Genomic DNA, 18,653 nt, shown 5'->3' with positions numbered 1-18,653 from the left:
GGGGGCGAGGGAGGAGAGAGAGAGAGAGAGAGAGTATAGGGCGGCATCCTTGCGCTTTTTTGCCTTGGGAAAATTTTGCTTCGCTACGTACAGGCATGCTGACCTTACCAAGCCACTCATCTTCTGCACCATGCTCACCTCATCAGATAATGAAGACGAAAACCAAGACAAAGCGCAAAAAACGGCGCCCCAAAGCTCAAGTCGAGCTCATCGATACTTCAGGCTCTGCTGTCAAGGTTTGCTTGGTTCGCCTTTATGTGTCAGGGGATCTATTATGCTTGGTCTGGTTGGCCGCGTTGATGTGATATGCTTTATCTCTAGCCGGCACGCCAGGCAAGCACCACATCGATCAAAGCCATGGATGAGCGAGCGGCTCAGGTGGGTTCTGCGGGTTCAACAAAGTTTGGGGTGCTGTGCATGGTTACTCAACACGCAAGCCAGGTCGAATTTCAACTCTTCTCATTCTCTTTTGCCCACAAACAAACAAACACACAAACAAAAAAAAAAAAAAAAAAAAAAAAAAAATCATTGTGACGTTGTGCTGCAGGAGCAGGCAGAAGCCGACCGACAGGCTGTGGAGCGTGAGAGCTTGGTGGCCAAGTTCGTGGGCGCCGTCAAGGACCTCAACACTCGCCATACGCAAGCGGTGGATGTACTGCTTGCAGACACATTGCTCGAGGCGGATGCATTATATGAAGGCCTGGGCCGCTACTGGACTGCCCTTCTCGAGGCTCTCACGACTTTTGAGGAGGAGCGTGTGGCGCTTACCTTTGCAGCAGGGGACCTGCTGGGTGATGCTTTGCATCGCCTGCAGAGCGCCCGCTCCAACTGGCTGGGAGGACAGCAACTGCTCCACATGGCGCTCAGCGCGCATGCCTACAATAATGGGCAGGCAAATGAGACACTGTGTGTAGCTGCTTGTCGTCGCGTGGCCGCCTTTTGCAACCCTCAAGAGTTGTACGCCTTGGCCAATGATTACGATTGGGCACTGCTACACGCTTTCCTGGGGGAGCAAACCAGTGACCAGCGACACGAGGAGCAGGCCTTCGTCAATGGCTTGCTGCTGCAGAGCAATGCCGTGGAACGCTTGCGTGAGGTTGCCGCAGACGTTACACGCACCACCCTGGTTCAAGCTTTGGCTGTGCTACTGGCCAGCGACGGCCAGCGCGAGGCTTGCATTGATTTATGGTGTGAGCAATATCCGGCAATCTCATATGCTGACCTTGGACCCCAGGTAGCACCCGAGAATACCCCGGCCGGAGATGCGCTCCTTTGGCGCTATTGGCAGACTGTCCTCGTGCGGTTTCCGCACGCATGGACTGATCCCAATCTGGAGGCCACCCTTTTGCGCCGCGCCTTTACGCACCCACAGAATCCAGCTCTCGCCGATGTGTGTGCAGCCCCTACCGCGGCGGACCATAGCTCACATTGGGACTCTGGCCGTGCTGACGCGAGTGCCTTGGCGGAGGAATTGGCAGCAGCAAGACCAGTGGCCGGGAGTCACCGGTTAGCATGGACCTTTGGGCCAACCTTCGACCTTATCCGAGATGCTTACGCCAATTTATCCCAGGCAGTCCAAGCACGCATGCTGCGCGTGCTGATCCGCCATGGCTGCTGGGCTTGGGCCGTCCCTTTGATTGAGGATTCGTGTTTACGACTACAGCTTACCGTGGGACTTGAGGAGCCATCGTGGCTATTGACGGGCACGTGGAGCGATCAGGAGTGGCAACACGTGCTGAGCCAGGTGCTGCGGGAGCAATCCGTACATTGGCCGTGGCTGGAGCGCCAGGCCCGATGGGTTTTGGGCTTGAAGCGTGCGACACGTCTTCTGGGCCTCGTTTTGCAAGACTCGACGTGCACTGGCTTACCTGCGGCACAAGATGCGGCCATGCGGCATTTGCTCTACACGTGGCAAGCTGCACCTTCGGCTGCTGCCCTGAAGCCGTCGCAAGCAGACTTGGCTGCTGCCGTGGACACATACCTGTGGAACCTGCGCCCCGTCACAGCACCCCCTGCTCTGCTGGCTGCGTTTGAAGGATCGAGCACATCGCCCAATGAGTCATCCGTTTTGACCCCACCTACGCTTGAGGATGGGGGCTGCCACGTCGGCTTGCCCTGCATGGTGGGGCATGCTGTGTGTCAGGTTTGTGGCTTGGCGGCCGCCCATGACGACGTGCGAAGTGCAGTGGAGGTGTTTGCCGGTGGTGGCGTTATCCATCGCATGTGCTTGCCGACTCTGCCATGAAAATCAGCAGCTATCCGATGTTAGGCCCCAGCTGTGTGTTTTAGGGAAAAAGGTCAAGATAATAATTGAGATTGGACGATTACGACAACGGCTTCGCTGAGACAGACGGAAATTGCTTCAATTCAGTCGACGTCATGACACGTGTGCGGACCGTTGCACCAAAGACCGATGAAGACTTGGGCCACCACAAACCCATGAGCAGGATGTGCGACCCAGAGCAAAGAGAACAAAGAACGCATACAAGCAAAGAAACCACGCAGCTGGGCGAACACACGACGCGCGAAGAAGCACATGCCAAAGATGTTGTCGGTCTTGTTTGATTTTTTATTCATTTTTTTTTTTTGGTTATGTTTGGCTTGCGCGCGTGGAACAGAGAGATGAGCCGGGAGAGGCCACAAATGGAAGAGAGACTGACAACGCCTAGATGTCATCAATGTCCAGATCGTCTTCTTCCTCTTCCTCGGCGTCGTCTTCGGCGGCACCAGCAGCTGCCTCAGGCTTCTTCTCCTCGACGGTGACGCCATTGGCGGTGGAATCAAAGGCGATACCATCAACCTCCTCGACTTCTTCGTCCTCATCCGAGTCTTCGTCATCGGCCGTCTTGAGCCACTCCATAAAAGGCTTGGCGTTGTCGTGAATCTGCTGGCTCAGTTCCTTGGACACGTACTTCTTGGACACCTTCTCATCCCAGTTGAGGAAACCCTCCTCCTCGACAATGTCGAGGTCATAGAGGGCGTTAAAGATGGTGGGCACCTTCTTGAGCAAGGCGGGGTGGTGCTCAATGACAATCTCCATGGAATGCAAGAGGTACTTTTGCGCACGAGGATTCTCATCAGCAAAGCGTTGGAGCAGAGCTTGGTGGGTCTTGAGGACGTTGACCAAGTCTTCGCGATCAAGAAGAACCTCGGTGAGCGCCATGATACCCTTTTCCTTGCAATCAAGGAGCTCGGCCTTTTGCAGCACCTCGCGGGCCGGAAACTTGTCCTCGCTCGCCTTCTCCTTCAAAAACTTGAAGAAGATCTCGAGGCGCTCGGGCAGGGGAAGATCCTGATCTTCGGCCTGGACCAGCTTGGTGACGGCACCCGAGAGCTGAGCTTGCTCACGGGCGCGGACAGCCTCGGCACTCGTGTCAACGGACCAGTCGACGTCATCGTCGTCATCATCAGCCATGACATCAGGCGCTTCAATGGTACCAATCTTTTGGCTGACGTTGCCGCTGCCTTGCGAGTCCGAGTCGGAGCCACGACCCTTGTTCTTCTTCGCGCCCTTCTTGCTGCCCTTGCCGCCCTTGCCGACGCCCTCAGGCGGGTGATTGATGATGTACTGGATCAGGCGGTGGTTGAACTTGAGAAAGCCAGTAGCGCCGCAGGCACCGCAGCGCTGCTCAATCTCTTTGCGCTTCTGGTGCACAATGAGCTTGGTTTCAGGGTTCTCGCAGATGGAGCACAGGACAAACTTCTCGATAAAGCCATCGAGGTGGTTTTGCAGGTCTTCCTGGGTGCGCGAGCCGTTGACGATGTAGCGCTCCGTCTTGTCGTCCATTTGGACCTGAGCGCCGAGCTCACAGCCAAAGTACTTGGTGACATAAGTTGGGGGGCGGTCCAGGGCGCGGGCAATGTCGACCATGTTGGGAATGACGGTCTTGATGCCGTTGCCACTGCCCTCGACCTTGGCCTCGAGTTTGGGCATCTTGTAGCGGTAAAAAGGGTCCTCGACCTTGCTGCAAGGAGGGGAGGCAAGGGTAAGCAAGCAGGAAGACGACGACACAAGAAGGCGCCTTGGCGTGTGGGGGGGCAAGCATGTTGCGAGTTGGGCACTCAAGATATTTATGACCAGACGGGGAAACGCACCGATTGACGTTGAGAGACATGGTGCCGGTGATGTTGGGGGCAGGAAACAAAGAGCTCGACTGCCGAGACCGTGTGGAAAAGAATTCAGAAAAGCAAACTCACAAAGAGCCAACACTTGATGGTGGTTGACGGCTGCTAGCTCTTAGGTATTAAAAGACCGGACGATAAGGCCGGTTTTTCTTTTATACGGTTCCGAGGCGACCAGCAGCATCGGTCGCTGTTGGCTCCGGACAAGACGGTCCTTTCGAGCCGAGCTAACCCATATCAAACATCACGGTTGACCACGCGGGATGAGCATGAGAGCACAATGAGACCGCGCGTCAAGAAGAGAGAGAGAGAGAGAGAGAGAAAGAGAGAGAAAGAGAGAGAGAGAGAGAGAGAGAGAGAGAAAGGGAGAGAAAACACTCTAAGCGTCCTTTGAGAACGACTTCAAAAAGCGCTTTGTCTCTTTAAAAAGGCAGAGGGTGCAGAGGAAAAGGAAGAGGAAGAGGAAGAGGAGGAAGGGAAAGGGAAAGGGGAAGAGGAAGAAGCCAGAGATGGAAGAGAAAAAACAACAAGCGCACAAGAACGAGCTCGCGCGCGCGGAGAGAGAGAGACAGAGAGAGAAAGAGAGAGAGAGAGGGAAGCTGGAGGGCAGAACAAGGTGCTTGCGCGGGGGGGAATGGTACGTACAAGACAAGATGGCGGTGTAGCACGGAATGTTGATCGTTGTGACGGTCAATCCACGAGCCGAAGCAACAGACCGGGGCCTGAGGAGGCGGCTATCCCAATTGGAAAAGGAAGTCCAACAGGACGCAGCAAAACGGCAGCGGCAGTCACCAGCAGCAGCAACAGCAGCAGCAGAGAGAGAGGCAACGGTTCCTCCCACGACGTGTAAGTAAGAAAAATACAGCCAAAAGCAGAGAGTTGGAAGCAGGGCAGCCGTCGACCAAACAAAAGAGACGACGAGGAGACAGAGGGAGGGACGGGGGCGAGGTGGAAACCAGAGAGATGGAGGGGGTGGTGGTGCACTTTCACGTGAAAACAAACCATAAACAGAGATTGGGAAGAAATGGGGCGACATCCACAGAGGGACGAACGTGTGTGGATGTCTGCAATCCTCACACCACTTTCCCCTTTGATCTACACAAGAAAGGGGCAAAGGGGCAAAGGGGCAAGCCCCCTGAGAGAAGGAACACACGCGGGTAGCGTGTCAGACTCAACACACACACGCCAATAAAAGAAAAGGCCCTGCTACCACGTGACACACACCGCCCGCACGCACGATGTCAGATTTAAATGTCAGCTATTCTTAATAGAAGATAGATATGGGCGGTTTGTGCCGACAGCGCGGTGGCTGCTGGACCAGAGGCATGCTCGATGACGGGGGCCAGGGAAGTACAGTAGAAGACTCTATTAGCTATGCCGTATTTGGTGAAAAATTGGAAGGAACGGAAGAAAGGATTGCCTTTGCAAACGACGACACAAGACATTGACGTGGCCCGTGGAAGCAAGGGTGCATTGCTAGGTCAGAACAAGCGAATTAAGATTATTATGACTGTCTGTATGTTGACAGGAGATGAAACAAAAAAAAAAAAAGGAAGTGAACCGCAAAAAGGAGGGGTATAGCATCGAGGTGTCTGCACGCTGCCCCCAAAGAGTCCAAGCAAAAGACACGCGCCAACCATGTCTACAGGGCCGTATCGGTGGTTTCGCCATCCATGCGTAGCTCAAAGTAGTCATCGGCCGCGCTCTGCTCCTCCTCCTCTGTCGTAACCCCGGCCTCCGTGATGCCCAGCGCGGCCGTGGCACCGTGGTTATTCAGCACACGGAAGACTGTCTCAAATGTCGGCCGTGCCTCGGGTTCGGTGCGCAAGCATGCCTTGGCCAGGCGCACGATCCAACCATCTAGTCGCTCGTGTAGTAAAGGTGGGCGCCGACTACCCTCAAACGGTAGCACGTATCCCTCCTGAACCACCTTTAATAGCTGCGTGTAAAAAGGACCGCGCGGCGGAATTTCATACAGGTCCAGCAAGTCTGGGGACGTCTCAAATAGCAGCTCAAAGATGATGCAGCCAAAAGAGTAGACATCAATCGGTTGGCCGTACGAGCCACCCCGTAATAGCTCCGGCGCAGAATACAGCGGCGTGCCCACACCCGCCGTCAGCGTCAGGCTGCCGGGGGCTTCATCCAGACCCTTCTCCGGCGCATTGAGCGCCGCTGAGGAAAACACCACCGTGCCATAATCAGCCACCTTGGCTCGGTGCGGGTGCGCTGTGACCAGTACATTGCCCGACTTGAGGTCCCGGTGAAGGTGACCGAGTGCGTGAATGAAGCTCATGCCCCGCGCAATATCCGTCAGAATCGCAATCTTGGTCTCCAAATCAAAGGCCGGCCCTGAACTCAACCGCGCGTGCGAGTGGAGGATTGAGACCAGAGAGCCCAGCTCCACCATCTCCAGCACCAAAAAGGGGCTTCCGTCAGGCATGGTGCCAGCACCAAAGAACCGCACCAAGTTGGGATGTCGCGTGCGCTGCAAAAACTCCACCTCCTTGGAAAAGTCTTGCAATGAGATGTGGTCACGTAACATCGCGCTCCGCAGAATTTTCACCGCCACAGTCATGTGGTCCCATCCCGCCCGCCACACCTCCGAGTTGGCGCCGGGGCTATCCTTGTCTAAGCGATCGTGAAAGGCCAGCTCCTCTGCGCCAATCTCCCACGCCTTTTTCAATTCATCCACCTCGGCCTCGGCGTGCGCCAACAAGTGCTCCTTCAGCTCCAGATCGGCCTGGACGGAGCGGTAGCGCGACAGGTAGCGGCGCACCACCACCACACCGCCCACCCCTACCACCACACCCACCACCACGAGCAGCACAATGGCCCACCCGTGCTCCAAGAAGGCAATGGTTTGCACACACGCATCGCCATGCTTGTGATAGCCCGGGATGCACTCGCAGTTGTAGCGATAGACCACGGCGAGTCGCTCCGAGTCGCCATCGGGCATGATGACCACCAGCTGCGACTTGACAACAATGGTACACCGTACTGGCAAACCACCCAGCGACATGGAAGGCACGTGAGGTGGATTGGCCAACTTGACCTGCTTTGAGTTTTCCACCAGTGCAACAGCCGAGCCGTAGTCCACCACAAAGGGCTGGCCAATGGATCCATTGAGCATGTCCAAGTCGTTCATAAAGTCGTTGCCCGAAAGGTCGACGACCTCGAGGTTGGGAAAGCACAGCTGCATCAGGTACTCCGTGTCCGAACCGAATGCGGGAGACTTCATCTCTTGCGCGATAAAGCGCCGTTTGCCGACCACGGAACAAAAGGTGGAGGAAAACGCTAACCCGCTCCGGCTCACGTCGGCTGACTCGCAGGTGATGGGATCCAACTTGACCAGCAGGGGGTTGTCTGAGACATCCAAAAAGTTGATGCGCTCAGCCTTTTCGATGCGTAGCTCCTCCAATTTGGAATGGCCGTACACGCGCAGCGTCAACTCGGGCGCATCAACCACCACAGTAATGTTGGTGCAGAGGCTGTCGGAGATGCTCACCAGCTGCGCGGCCCCATTGGTAAGTTCAAAGGAGAGGACGGTGTTCTCCGAGTCTGCACAAAGCCATTGACCCCCGACGGTCACGCGCAACAAGCCGCTCAGCGTGCCTGTTCTCAGCTGCTTGAGCATAGTGGCGCTCAAGGGCACCCCTTGCACCATGATGGTCTGCAGGTGAGGAAAGCGACTGAGGTCCAGATCGAGGGCCCTTTTTTTCTCAATCTTGTTGCCTTGCAACTCAAGTGACTCAAGGCGGGTCAGGCTCGCAAACAGGGACGATGGTAGCTCCTTGAGCTCATTGCCCGATAGGTCTAGCGACACAAGTTGGCGCATGTGACTCATCATGGAAGACTCGACCTGGCAAAAGGCAGACAAACATGAGCAAGATGAGAGGAGATGCGAGAGCACACTGCTCCCTGACAGGCTCACGAGGTACAAGCGTTTGACGTGCCCCAAAATCATGCCTCCGACGAACACGCGTACAAACACTCAAACGCCCAGGCTACTTTGCCATTGACATGCGCAGACCTACCGAATGAAGTCGGTTGTTGCCAAGATCGAGGGATTGTAACGCCGAGAGATGGGCGAAAACGTCGTTGGGTAAGGAGGCGAGTTGCATCTCACCCAAGCGCAAGGTGACGAGGTAGCTAAGATCAGACAGCAACCCTGCATCGATGGTGGCAATATCATTCGACTCAACATCCACGTACAGGATGGAGGAAAGGCCTGAGAAAAGGCCCGGCTCGAGCTCGTCGATGCTGTTGTAGGAGAGAGCAGCCACTTCGAGCATGGTGCACGGTTGAAAAATGTCTTCTGGAAGACCATCGAGATTGTTGCCAGCCAAGATGATTGTGTTGAGCAGCGTGAGGCCGTGGAAGATGCCTTCGTCCAACTCGGCAATGTAGCTGTCAAACAAGGATAGATACTGCAGTTGCGGGTTGTAGTGGAAGAGATCCTTGGGCAAAACGGTCAGGAGGTTGTCCTCCATGGCCAGTTGCTCTAGGTTGGGCAGAGTGTCAAAGGCACCCGCCTCGACGTAAGCAATGTCGTTGACTGAGAAGCTGAGCACCATAAGGCTGGTGAGGTTGATAAAATTGGTGGCATTGATGCCAGTGAGGTCGTTGTCATCGAGAATCAAGACTTCGAGATTGACGAGCCCCTCGAAGACGTCGCGCTCGAGATGACCGAGGTTGTTCTGATCCAAGACAAGCTCGACAAGGGAGGTCAGCGGCCCCAAGGCGTCGGCGCTCATGGTTCCGAGATGATTGTTGGTCAGATCCAACGAGGTAAGGTTGATGGTGTTGACAAAGAGGCCTGCCTGAAGTTCCGTGACATAATTGTCGGCCAGGTTGAGCGTGACAAGGTTGGTGAGCGCGGCAAAGACGTTGCTAGGCAGGGTGATGATGGCGTTGGCGGCGAGGTCGAGGGTGGTGAGGCCGGTCATTCTGTCAAAGGTGCCAGTTTCGAGCTGGGTGAGCGTGTTGTAGCTGAGGTTGAGATGGGCAAGCTGGGTGAGTCCAGCCAGGTCAGCGACGCCAAGCGCTGAAAGGCCTGCGCTGCTTGCATCGAGGCTGTTCAGGAGAGGCATGGCGGTGAGCAAGCCTGCATTGAGGCGCGCATAGCTGAGGGTGCAGTTGAGGCGGAGGGAAGTGAGCCGAGGAAAAGCAAGGCTGGCGTTGAATTTTGATGTGCAGCAAGAGCCACGAGAGAAGACGGTCAGCGTTTTCGCGTAGCGAGCAATGACGGGAATGGCTGCCAGGTTGATGCCGCATGAGTCGGCTGGCATTTCAATATGGAAGGCGGCACCATCAACCTTGAGCGTGTTGAGGAGGCTGGCGCACCGCGAGTCCTCTTCAATGACCTCGAGTTGCATATAGGCGGCATAACAGGTAATGTTGGTACCGTTGTTGGCCGTGAAAAAGTTGCAGCCAATGAGCTGGCAACCCTCGTCCCGACGTGCGCGAACAGGAACAGGTGCTTCCTGGGATGGCATGGAGTGATGATTCGTGGGTGCAGCAGCAGCCAAGCGCGCGGCTGCCGCCATGTGCGCGTGACTGTGGGGCCAGCTGATTTGATGGGGCAAATGCCGATCTTGCTCTCGCACGTATCGAGAGCGGCGATGAAGAGCCCGATGGGCACCAGCTGGCGTTGGTAATACAAGCAGAAGAGCAACCGCCAGCACAGCCACCATGGCGGCGGCGTTGGGCCATGGCCGTAATCGTTGACACATGGCAGCCTGCGTGCAAAGCGTTGCCGGCGCAGCACCAACCGAAAGGTGGAAGCCAAAAGTGCCTGCCCGTGTCCCCTGCGCGCATGAAAAGCCGAGACAGAAGCAGTGGGTCAAGTCACTGCGCCATACAACAGGCGTTGGCGCCAAGTCCAGGGAGAGAAGATGCCGATCAGGCACATTCGATGCAGCAGGCGATGACAGACCTCTGACGCGGACCGGGCCGAGCGCGCCCCTCCTCATGCAAACACGGCAAGAGCCGAGCAATGGTCTGGTCAACTTTCCCCCGACCAGTCCGTGCTCAACGCAGTGAAATGCGACACCTATGGATGGCTGACGCACATGAGCCGATGGCCTGCATCATTGCACTTTGCATCACAAAGCATCGCCAAAAAAAAAAAGAGAGGGAGACGAGAAATGCGAGCAGACGCGCAGACGAGCAGATGCGCCAAGCAAACCAACGGGGCGTCCGCACCTGTTGACGAGGATCAAGCCAGGGCACGACCGTTTGCACTCCACCGAACTAGCCAGCCAGCTGCCAGTTGAACGCCTCGAACTCTCTCTCTCTCTCTCTCTCTCTCTCTCTCTCTCTCTCTCTCTCTCTCTCTCTCTCTCTCTCTCTCTCTCTCTCTCTCTCTCTCTCAAAATTGAGTTGTTGTTTTTTTTTGGAGCAGAGGGTGATACCAGCAAGGACTCCTTTCTACGTGAATCGTACTTTTATCAACATGTACTCAATATTGAATCACGTTATGATGTTATTGAATATCCAGCTTTACAGCAATATCCTTCTATATCTCTTCAATAACTCCAGACTTGCTTGCTTGTCTTTTTCTGACATATATTATATGATCACTGGCTTCGCAGGGCAATCAGATGACCGTTGCGTCCAACGTCGGCGGTTCGTATCTCTGCTTTAGCTTGCTTTTCCCCTTTGTGGGCGACGTTCCGTCTGCTCCCCCGCTCACTCTCTCTGAATTTCGCTCGCTCAATTTTCAATTTTTTTTTTAGAGAGAGGCGAGACTTGGTCGTTCCCGCCTCTGCCTGTGCCGCCACCTCCGCCGCCTCCCTGCCTCTTCGTCTTCCTCTTCCACCTTCCTCCTTGCCCTCCTCTTTGCTGTCACTCTGCCTTTTGATTGCCAGCGTCAAAGCTGCGGTACCACAACCATGGACAAGGTGGAGCTCGCCAGCCCGCCACAGGATGGCATCACTCGCGTGGCTTTTGCGCCCGCGTCCAATGACCTCTTGGCCTCATCTTGGGATAAGGTAAGAGTTCATGTCCACTCGCTCGCAGTGACGGGCGCCCCCCTCCCATTGTCAGTGGCCCACCCCATTTTCTTTTTTTTTGCTTTTTTTTTTGCTTTTTTTTTTTTTTTTGCTTTTTTTTTTTTTTTTTTGGTTGCTCGATTCAACTGTCCTCCCCGTGCGTGTAGACGGTGCGACTGTACGACACTGATGCCAATGCCATGCGCCATCGCTTCAACCTGGCTGCACCAGTCCTCGATGTTGCCTTTGCTGGCAACAACAGCGCCGTTTGGTTTGTACCATACCCACAAATTTTGGCACCCGTCGCAGAAACCTGCACGGCTTGACTTTGAAAGCCTCGCTCACCTCTCGATGTCTTTGCCCTTGGTCGCCGTCCTCGGTCATTCTGCCTCGGTATTGACAGTGGCAGTGTGGACAAGACCGTTCAAACGTGAGGCCTGACATGTCAATCCTTTCTTTGCTTGCCCGTGCCTGCCTGCTCACATATCTCTCGTGGTCACCCATCAGGCTGGACCTGACCACCGGTCAAGCACGCACGGTCGGGGCTCATGAAAGCGGAGTGCGCTGTGTCAACTATCATGCGGAATCTGGCATGTATTCCGTGATTTTGCATTCTGACCCTTTGCGTCCTCAGCTCGGCGATAAGTTCTGGATCTGACCTTCGGCGCTTCTTGGGGGCATAGGCATGCTCCTTTCGGGCAGCTGGGACTCTACCGTTGGCATCTGGGACCCGCGAACCAACACTCGCACTGGCGTGCTCACCCAACCCAGCAAGGTACAAGCAACGCTTCTCCTTCTCCCCACTAGCCTCCAAAGCTTGCAAAGACGCACTACACAGGAAAAATCGTGAATCAAAAGTCAAGCGTAAAATAGGTGCCCGCCTACACGTATCAGCCTTGCGCTTTATTCACCGACGCCGTGTGTAACAGATTTACGCCATGACACTGGCGGGCAACATGCTGGTGGTTGGCACGGCCAGCCGCAACGTTTGGATCTGGGACGTCCGCAATACTCAACAGCCCTTTGCTCGCCGCGAGTCAAACCTCAAGTATCAAACCCGTGCCATTGCCCCCATGCCCAACGGCGATGGTGAGCATGCGTCCCGGGTAGTTCATGCCCTGAACCCATGGCTCGTTTGTATCTGACGTCCCTTGTTCCGTATCCAATTGGCAGGTTATGTCATGAGCTCCATTGAAGGTCGCGTGGCAGTCGAGTACATCGAAGAGAGCAAGCAAGCACAAAAATTCGCCTTCAAGTGCCATCGCCACAAGGATGAGCAAGGGCAAGAGGTCATCCACCCCGTCAACGCTCTTGCCTTCCACCCCGGGTATGTGTTGTGCATTTTTTGGTACATCGTGTTATTGAGAGCCAGCATGGTGCTCACTGGTCTCCTCTCCTGACTTGGCCTGCAGCTATGGTACCTTTGCCACGGGTGGATCGGATGGCTTTGTCAACACATGGGACGGCGGCAACCGCAAGCGCCTCTATCAGTTCCAGTGCTACGAAACGAGCATTGCCAGTCTGGCCTTTAGCCACGACGGCAGCAAGCTCGCCGTGGCTGCCAGCTACCTCATGGAACAAGGCCCCAAGGAGTATGTCGTTATCCCACAATTCCTGCACCCGCATTCATCATGGCAGCCTCCCGCTTATACTTGTTATCCACCCCCTCACGCCTGGTTGCGTTTGTCCCGCTTGCTTGACCAGTCACCCGGCCGATGCGATCCATATTCGCACGGTACAGGATAAACACGTCAAACCCAAGGAGAAGAAGTAGGAGGCTGCGTGCACGCTCAACAGCTCTTACCCGCTCCCCCAAAGCCATGAGCTTGGGCCCACCCGCAGTAGCCACTGAGATAGCAAAGACAACCCCCACATGCATATGCACGATGCTGCCGTCGTGTCATCGAAAATTAAAACAAACGTATTCTGTATGTACGAGATTCCTTATCTCTTCTGAAAATCGTAGTAGCTTTGTTCATGTTCAGATGCCGTGCCCTCAACCCCTGATGCGTCATAAGGAAAACTTGAGAAAAGAGATGCGATTGGATGAGCCAACTAGGGGGTTTCAGGGTCAATTCTGAGGCCAGAACGTGAACAAGAAAGACAAGACGAGAGCGAACAAAAGTCGGGACACACAAAACATCGGGAGAAAGCGCCGCCTGACGTGAGTGCACTCCTACAAGGGCCTATTGCAAGCCCCTATGTCACAAGCCCTCGCGGCACTTGGGCACGGTGGGATGCTCTCTCGCCCACCACTGGCAAAACAGACGAGCAGCGCGACAGTAAAAAAAAAAAATCGAGGAGTTGGGATTCATTTGAGGCAAATTGCTTCAGAACGGCGTTTGGTATGAGGGTTTGGGCACAATTTGGCGAGTAGCATTACTCCACGTCCGCCGTGTCCAACCACTCGATAAGGGGCGCGGTCTGCTCCAAAAAGACGGTGCGGCCCTTGGAGCTGTTGCGGCCGTCATACCAGGCCCGGATCGCCTCCTCCTCAATCACACCGTGATGGTAGAGCAGCATGATAATCTTGACAAAGACCTTCATGATGGTTTGGTTGTCATAGCAGTAGTTCTGGGTCTTGTTAATCAGCAGCAGTTGAGCCTTCTCTGAGTTTTGCGTGAAGTGGGCCAAGAGGCGGCAGTACTTGTTGACCTGACGCAGTGCCTGTTCCACAATCAGATCCGATTTCTTGTTCCATTCGACGGCGTCCATGAGCGCAGTCCAGAGGATAGTCACCACATCGTGGTCCTTCATGCTTGACTTGCTCATGGCATCGGTAGCAATGGCCACAATCTACGCGATACACAGTGAGATGACAATGAGAGCACCAAAGACCATCGTGGGAGGGGGGGGGGAACCAAAAAGCAGGCATCTCCATGCAAGAGTTGCCCTCTCGAAGTTGGACGACAGGCACAAAAGGCGGTTGACTGTGGTATTAACCCGAACACGTGGGCAATAACGGGGATGGCGACAATTGAGACACTCACTTCCGAAGGCTTCTTTTCGTCCGCAAACGCGTCAGTCAGGGTGGCTTGCAGCTCCGACTTCATGGCCGTGGTACGCTGTGAGTTGAGCCAAGTGACAATGTCGTCCAGACCACCGACCTCGCGAATGCGCTCGATGAGGTGGTCTTCTGAGCGCTTGTTCAGAGGGTAAATCAAAAGGAGCTTGTCAATGACAATGCTGCCCTTGCGGAAGCTGGTGGCCAGTGAGTTGATAGAGCTCACGGCCAGCCAGCCGCGGAACAAGCTAAACATAAACTCTTCTGAAAAGCCATCCTTGACCAGCTGATCCTGGAACAAGCTGTTCAAAGGCTTGGCTGAACACATGCCCGAGGACATAATCTGGGCCATGAACTAAAACGAGGCCAATGAAGGCATTCATGGAGGCGGATCAGTTGGGATGAGCTTGTGATGTGCTGAAGCCCTCTTCACAGGAGAAACGGCAGAACCTCACCTTGGCAAGGGCCACACGCTGCTCCTCGGTAAAAGCCTTGAGAAACTTGAGGACCTTGACGGCATGCTCCTCAAGCAGAACCTGCAGGTACTTGAATCGTCGAAGTACCTTGTCCAGCATCTATCGGAATGCCAAATTGACAGAATACACCAACAAGGACAATGAGCAGTTCGCCAAAAGTAGTTGAGCCGGGCCAGTGTTAAAAACTCTGCTCGAGGCTCGGGTTGCAACAGCAGACAAAAAAATAAAAAAATAAAAAAGAGTTGCTACACGCCAAGTCCAAAACACGCACGGTGGAATACTGCTTCACTTCCTCGTCGCTTGCACCGGCTCGGAAGACGCAAAATTCGGAGGTGGCGAGCTCGGGATGCTCGAGAGTACCGCCAGGAGCTGTGCAGAGTTGCAAGGCGAGATGGTGTTCATGGACAAAGATGAGTCGACATCGTGTGTGGGCATGGCATTGGCTAATCGGCCCATGTGCACCCAGACGCACCCAGAATACCACCAGCAATGAAAATGTCAAAAAACTGATCGCTGTAACGACGGTAGTCGAGCGAGTTGCCGGCTTCCTCAAGGTACTTGGTCGCCTACACACAAAAACATGAGTGCTGTAAGAGTGCATAGATCATGACAATACCACGCCTTGCTATTATTTTTTTTTTTTTTTTTGGCTTCATCGATCCAGCAGCTCTTGTCTCAAGATGGCCAGGTGCATATCACAGCCGCATTGGGTCTGTGGCATATCTGACCTCGGCAAGATTCTCGCAATCGTTGAGTCGCGTGATGAGCGACTCGGAGAAGGCAACGGGGTCAAACTTGACCTTTTCATCTGTAAACGCGTGAATGTGCAACGTCAGAGGAATAAGCGGACGACAACGCGGCGTAAGCGTTCTGTTCAGCCCATAAAAAAAAAACTCTTGAGCGCGCAATATGCACAACAACTCGTATGTACACTAAACATCTTAATGGCCTTGATCGAAAGAATATGGATGACAGAGACACAAACGAGCGATCGAATGGCCCCTCATCTCTCCTTCACGCTGGTTGTTGAGCCCTCTCCCGCCTCTGCTTTCTTGGGCACTGTTCGCACCGCACCGCCACGACAAAAAAAAAAAAAAGAAAAAAAAAACTTCAAAGGCAGCTCCAGGAACGTCAAGGAGGGCGAGCGCCCAACCCCCGGCGACACAGAGCTCCCTGTCCCAGATCAACACCTCTGCTCGTGAACATGCCCAAAACGCATTCCCTCCGCCCCCTTACATACCACGCTTGCGGCTCTTGATACGAGCGCCGGCCAGTTGCGGCTTCTCAGTCTTGGACGCCATGATGCCGTGTGTGTGTGTGTGTGCAGAGCCAACAACGACTGCAAGAAAAAATAGAACCCCGTTAACAAAAGGCGAGAACAGCACAAAAGAACACAAAAGAACTGAGAACAAAAGAACTGAGAACAAAAGAGTAGAGAACAAAAGAGTAGAGAGAGGTTATGTATGAGCACGGAAAGTCAAAAAAAGTTGAAAAGTTCCTGGTTTGGACCACTCTCTCACTCTGTCTCTCTCTTCTCTCCTCTTCTCTCTTCTCTGTCTCTTCTCTCTCTCTTCTCTCTCTTCTCTCTTCTCTCTCTTCTCTCTTCTCTCTCTTCTCTCTCTTCTCTCTCTTCTCTCTTCTCTCTCTTCTCTCTCTTCTCTCTCTTCTCTCTCTTCTTCTCTCTCTCTCTCTCTTCTCCTACACACGCACATGGGTTCGTTTGAGCTGGTCAATCTGAAGTAAAACACATGTTTTAGATATAGAAATACAACGGTCCGCACTTTTCCTTAGAATGGCGCCCGCGACGCAAGAGCAAGTGGCGCCGGCCCCAAAGCGTGCACGCGGCGCGCAGCAGCCAGCTGACGAGTCGTTGAGGGTTGCGCGCGTCAACGACGAGGCTGGTGCTTCTGCAAAGCATGGCAGCCACGAAAACCAGACCGCTTTGGAACCGGGTGATGCCGTCTTGAGCTTGCACCACCCGCTCAACGTGGCCCCAGAAGGCTTGGCCCTGGCCACGTTGAATACGGTCCGCACGCAGGGCCTCGGCGCCTTTGCCATCCTTCCTGATGACGTCCTATTGGATGTCTTGGCTCGTCTCCCCACTGCTGTACTCTGCAAACTTGCCACCTGCAGCGCCTGGCTGCGCGCCTTCGTCTACCATGACGAAATTTGGCGAGCTCGCGTGCCTTCACTCGCGGGGCGAGCCAGCGTGCGCTATCGTGGCACCTGGCGTCAGACCGTCCATCACCTTATCTGCCACCACTTTGCAACCCAAGATAGTACTGACGCCCTTCCCGATCTCACCCCAACCCCCACCCAGGCTCGCGTGTACAGCGACGCCCTCTTTGATGCTTGGATCTCTGTCAGCATGGAATTTCAACCCAGTTGGCTCGCCCGCAACACTGTCCGTGTACTCCCGCCAAGCGCAGACTTGGACACCCTATTAGCAGAGCAAGACGCTCAACAGTGCCCGGCCGTGGCCCGCGGATATTGCCACCGCTGGACCGCAATGGATAAATGGACCAACACTGCTCTGCGAGCCGCTTTTGGATCCGCCCTTCTTGATGCAGGCGACATGGCCATGTCATTCGATGACTACCTCGCCTACGCCGCTGCGCAATACGATGAGCGCCCCAGCTACGTCTTTGATAAGCGTTTCGTGGACAAAGCACCCGCCCTGGCCTTGGACTTTGCGTGTCCGTCCTTTGCGGCCCAAGAAAATGACTTTTTTAACGCGCTCGGTGGTCGCCGACCAGCTTATCGCTGGATCATCGCAGGCCCCATCCGTAGCGGCTCTTCCTGGCACATTGACCCCAACGCCACATCTGCTTGGAACGCACTCCTACGTGGACGCAAACGCTGGATCTTCTGCCCCCCTGACGTCACCCCTCCCGGCGTGTTTCCCAGGTATGTAAGCATTCTTCCCTAAAGTGGAAAAAATACTTGAGGCTTTAAAACTAGAGCCCACTTGACCCCTTACGCATTCCTTCTGCTTACCTCTGCCCCTCGCGCAGCCCCGATGGCGCTGCCGTTGCCACGCCACTTAGCATCTTGGAGTGGTACAAAAACTACTATCCGGTGGGTGTGCCTCTTGCGAGCCAAGACAAGACACCCTCTCCTCGTCAAACCCCCTCTTGACTATTTGACTCACTTTTGCCGTCTTTCTGCATTTCTACAGACACTACAAGAGGCAGGTATCCCATATTATGAAATTACACAAGAGCCCGGTGACCTCGTTTACGTGCCCAGCGGCTGGTGGCACACTGTCCTCAACCTGGAAGATACTCTGGCATTGACCCAGAATTTTGTCACCATTCACAACCTGGAACGTGTCTTACGCTTTCTCAAATTCAAGCCTGATCAAGCTTCGGGTTTTTCTGGCCCAGGTATGAGAAAAATCTCCGCCAACACTCACAGCGAGCCGAGTCTGGTGCACTGAAACTCATTTCAAATACTGGTCATGTTATTAGGAACCGAATTTTATGATTTGGTGTGCCAACACATCAAGACCGTTGGGCACAAGGATGCACAAGGCCTTCTAGCAAAGGTGGAGCAGAGTGCTGAGCACTCCAAATGGTGGCAATCCTCAGTCATGACAACCACGGCCCCAGCTTTCACTTTTGGCTTCAGCTGACTCCACTGCAGGCAACTCCTTGCGCCACCATCACAACATGTTAGAGCTGTAGCGATCTTTGTGTTTTGGACCAGAGCACCGGCCTTATTTTGTCTGGCTTTTCTACAACAAAGTTGTGAAACGAACGGCTGATTTTTGAAGAAGAAGGCTAAGAACGCATTCTGTCAGGCTCCAGCACGTCTGGAGGCCGTTTTTGGGTAGCGAGGAAGCGCGTAGGTTTGAGGAAGCGTTTTGAGAGAGGTTTGAGAGACGTCCGTCGGAACGGAGCGAAAGCTTTGGTGGTGTCTTGAGGTCAATTGAACCAGCTGCGGTCGGCAAGCATTCACAGTGACCAGACCAGGTGCACCGTTAGAATAGCTGTAGAGTCGCTCAATCCCGAGGATAGGGAAAGTGTTAGCGTCAAATCCGTGCTTCCACGCATTTGA

At 54.4% G+C, this 18,653-nt stretch overlaps 7 protein-coding genes across 7 annotated transcripts in view; 3 read left to right on the top strand and 4 right to left on the bottom strand.

The window, feature by feature from the left end:
- MONBRDRAFT_36747 (uncharacterized protein) overlaps window positions 1-2,245 on the top strand; it is a gene marked incomplete at both ends in the record, with an annotated part of 7,545 nt that extends 5,300 nt beyond the window's left edge. Inside the window, 2 exons of the mRNA XM_001745063.1 lie at window positions 147-236; window positions 548-2,245. Of these exons, the coding sequence (XP_001745115.1) occupies window positions 147-236; window positions 548-2,245 (1,788 nt within the window). The remainder of the gene's footprint in view (window positions 1-146; window positions 237-547) is intronic.
- A 98-nt stretch (window positions 2,246-2,343) lies between these two features.
- MONBRDRAFT_32075 (uncharacterized protein) lies at window positions 2,344-4,960 on the bottom strand. Its single transcript, XM_001744895.1, has 3 exons — window positions 4,768-4,960; window positions 4,096-4,349; window positions 2,344-3,965 (listed from the first exon to the last, which is right to left on the bottom strand). Exons 2-3 carry the CDS (start codon window positions 4,113-4,115, stop codon window positions 2,666-2,668), a joined length of 1,320 nt encoding a protein of 439 aa, XP_001744947.1. The 5' UTR covers window positions 4,116-4,349; window positions 4,768-4,960; the 3' UTR covers window positions 2,344-2,665.
- Window positions 4,961-6,085: 1,125 nt separating this feature from the next.
- Window positions 6,086-6,448, bottom strand: MONBRDRAFT_3240 (uncharacterized protein; the record flags this gene model as incomplete). The annotated part of the gene is made up of 1 exon (XM_001744894.1): window positions 6,086-6,448. A coding segment is annotated over one exon (363 nt), but the record flags the coding sequence as incomplete, so codon positions are not given.
- A 1,678-nt stretch (window positions 6,449-8,126) lies between these two features.
- Window positions 8,127-9,212, bottom strand: MONBRDRAFT_16581 (uncharacterized protein; the record flags this gene model as incomplete). The annotated part of the gene is made up of 1 exon (XM_001744893.1): window positions 8,127-9,212. One exon carries the CDS (start codon window positions 9,210-9,212, stop codon window positions 8,127-8,129), a length of 1,086 nt encoding a protein of 361 aa, XP_001744945.1.
- An 880-nt stretch (window positions 9,213-10,092) lies between these two features.
- MONBRDRAFT_24712 (uncharacterized protein) lies at window positions 10,093-10,656 on the top strand (the record flags this gene model as incomplete). The annotated part of the gene is made up of 2 exons (XM_001745062.1): window positions 10,093-10,144; window positions 10,379-10,656. 2 exons carry the CDS (start codon window positions 10,093-10,095, stop codon window positions 10,654-10,656), a joined length of 330 nt encoding a protein of 109 aa, XP_001745114.1.
- A 359-nt stretch (window positions 10,657-11,015) lies between these two features.
- Window positions 11,016-12,888, top strand: MONBRDRAFT_24711 (uncharacterized protein; the record flags this gene model as incomplete). Its single annotated transcript, XM_001745061.1, has 8 exons — window positions 11,016-11,114; window positions 11,282-11,385; window positions 11,622-11,740; window positions 11,798-11,889; window positions 12,044-12,203; window positions 12,288-12,441; window positions 12,527-12,706; window positions 12,819-12,888. The coding sequence occupies 8 exons, from the start codon at window positions 11,016-11,018 to the stop codon at window positions 12,886-12,888; spliced, it is 978 nt and encodes a 325-aa protein (XP_001745113.1).
- A 605-nt stretch (window positions 12,889-13,493) lies between these two features.
- MONBRDRAFT_16574 (uncharacterized protein) lies at window positions 13,494-15,895 on the bottom strand (the record flags this gene model as incomplete). Its single annotated transcript, XM_001744892.1, has 7 exons — window positions 13,494-13,910; window positions 14,105-14,473; window positions 14,574-14,693; window positions 14,866-14,963; window positions 15,067-15,151; window positions 15,323-15,402; window positions 15,835-15,895. The coding sequence occupies 7 exons, from the start codon at window positions 15,893-15,895 to the stop codon at window positions 13,494-13,496; spliced, it is 1,230 nt and encodes a 409-aa protein (XP_001744944.1).
- Window positions 15,896-18,653: the final 2,758 nt, after the last annotated feature.

The sequence above is a fragment of the Monosiga brevicollis genome, genomic scaffold (genome assembly GCF_000002865.3).
Source record: "Monosiga brevicollis MX1 MONBRscaffold_7 genomic scaffold, whole genome shotgun sequence".
Taxonomy (NCBI): Eukaryota; class Choanoflagellata; order Craspedida; family Salpingoecidae; genus Monosiga; species Monosiga brevicollis.
The sequence above is the reverse complement of the archived record's forward strand: the minus strand, read 5'-3'. Positions and strand labels throughout refer to the sequence as shown.

Excerpts from the sequence above, each read along its gene's own strand:
- MONBRDRAFT_32075 (XM_001744895.1), bottom strand. The coding sequence starts at position 4,115 with ATGTCTCTCAACGTCAATCG. Across the intron at positions 3,966-4,095 it reads ATGTCTCTCAACGTCAATCG|CAAGGTCGAGGACCCTTTTT; the intron begins GTGCGTTTCCCC and ends CCCTCCTTGCAG.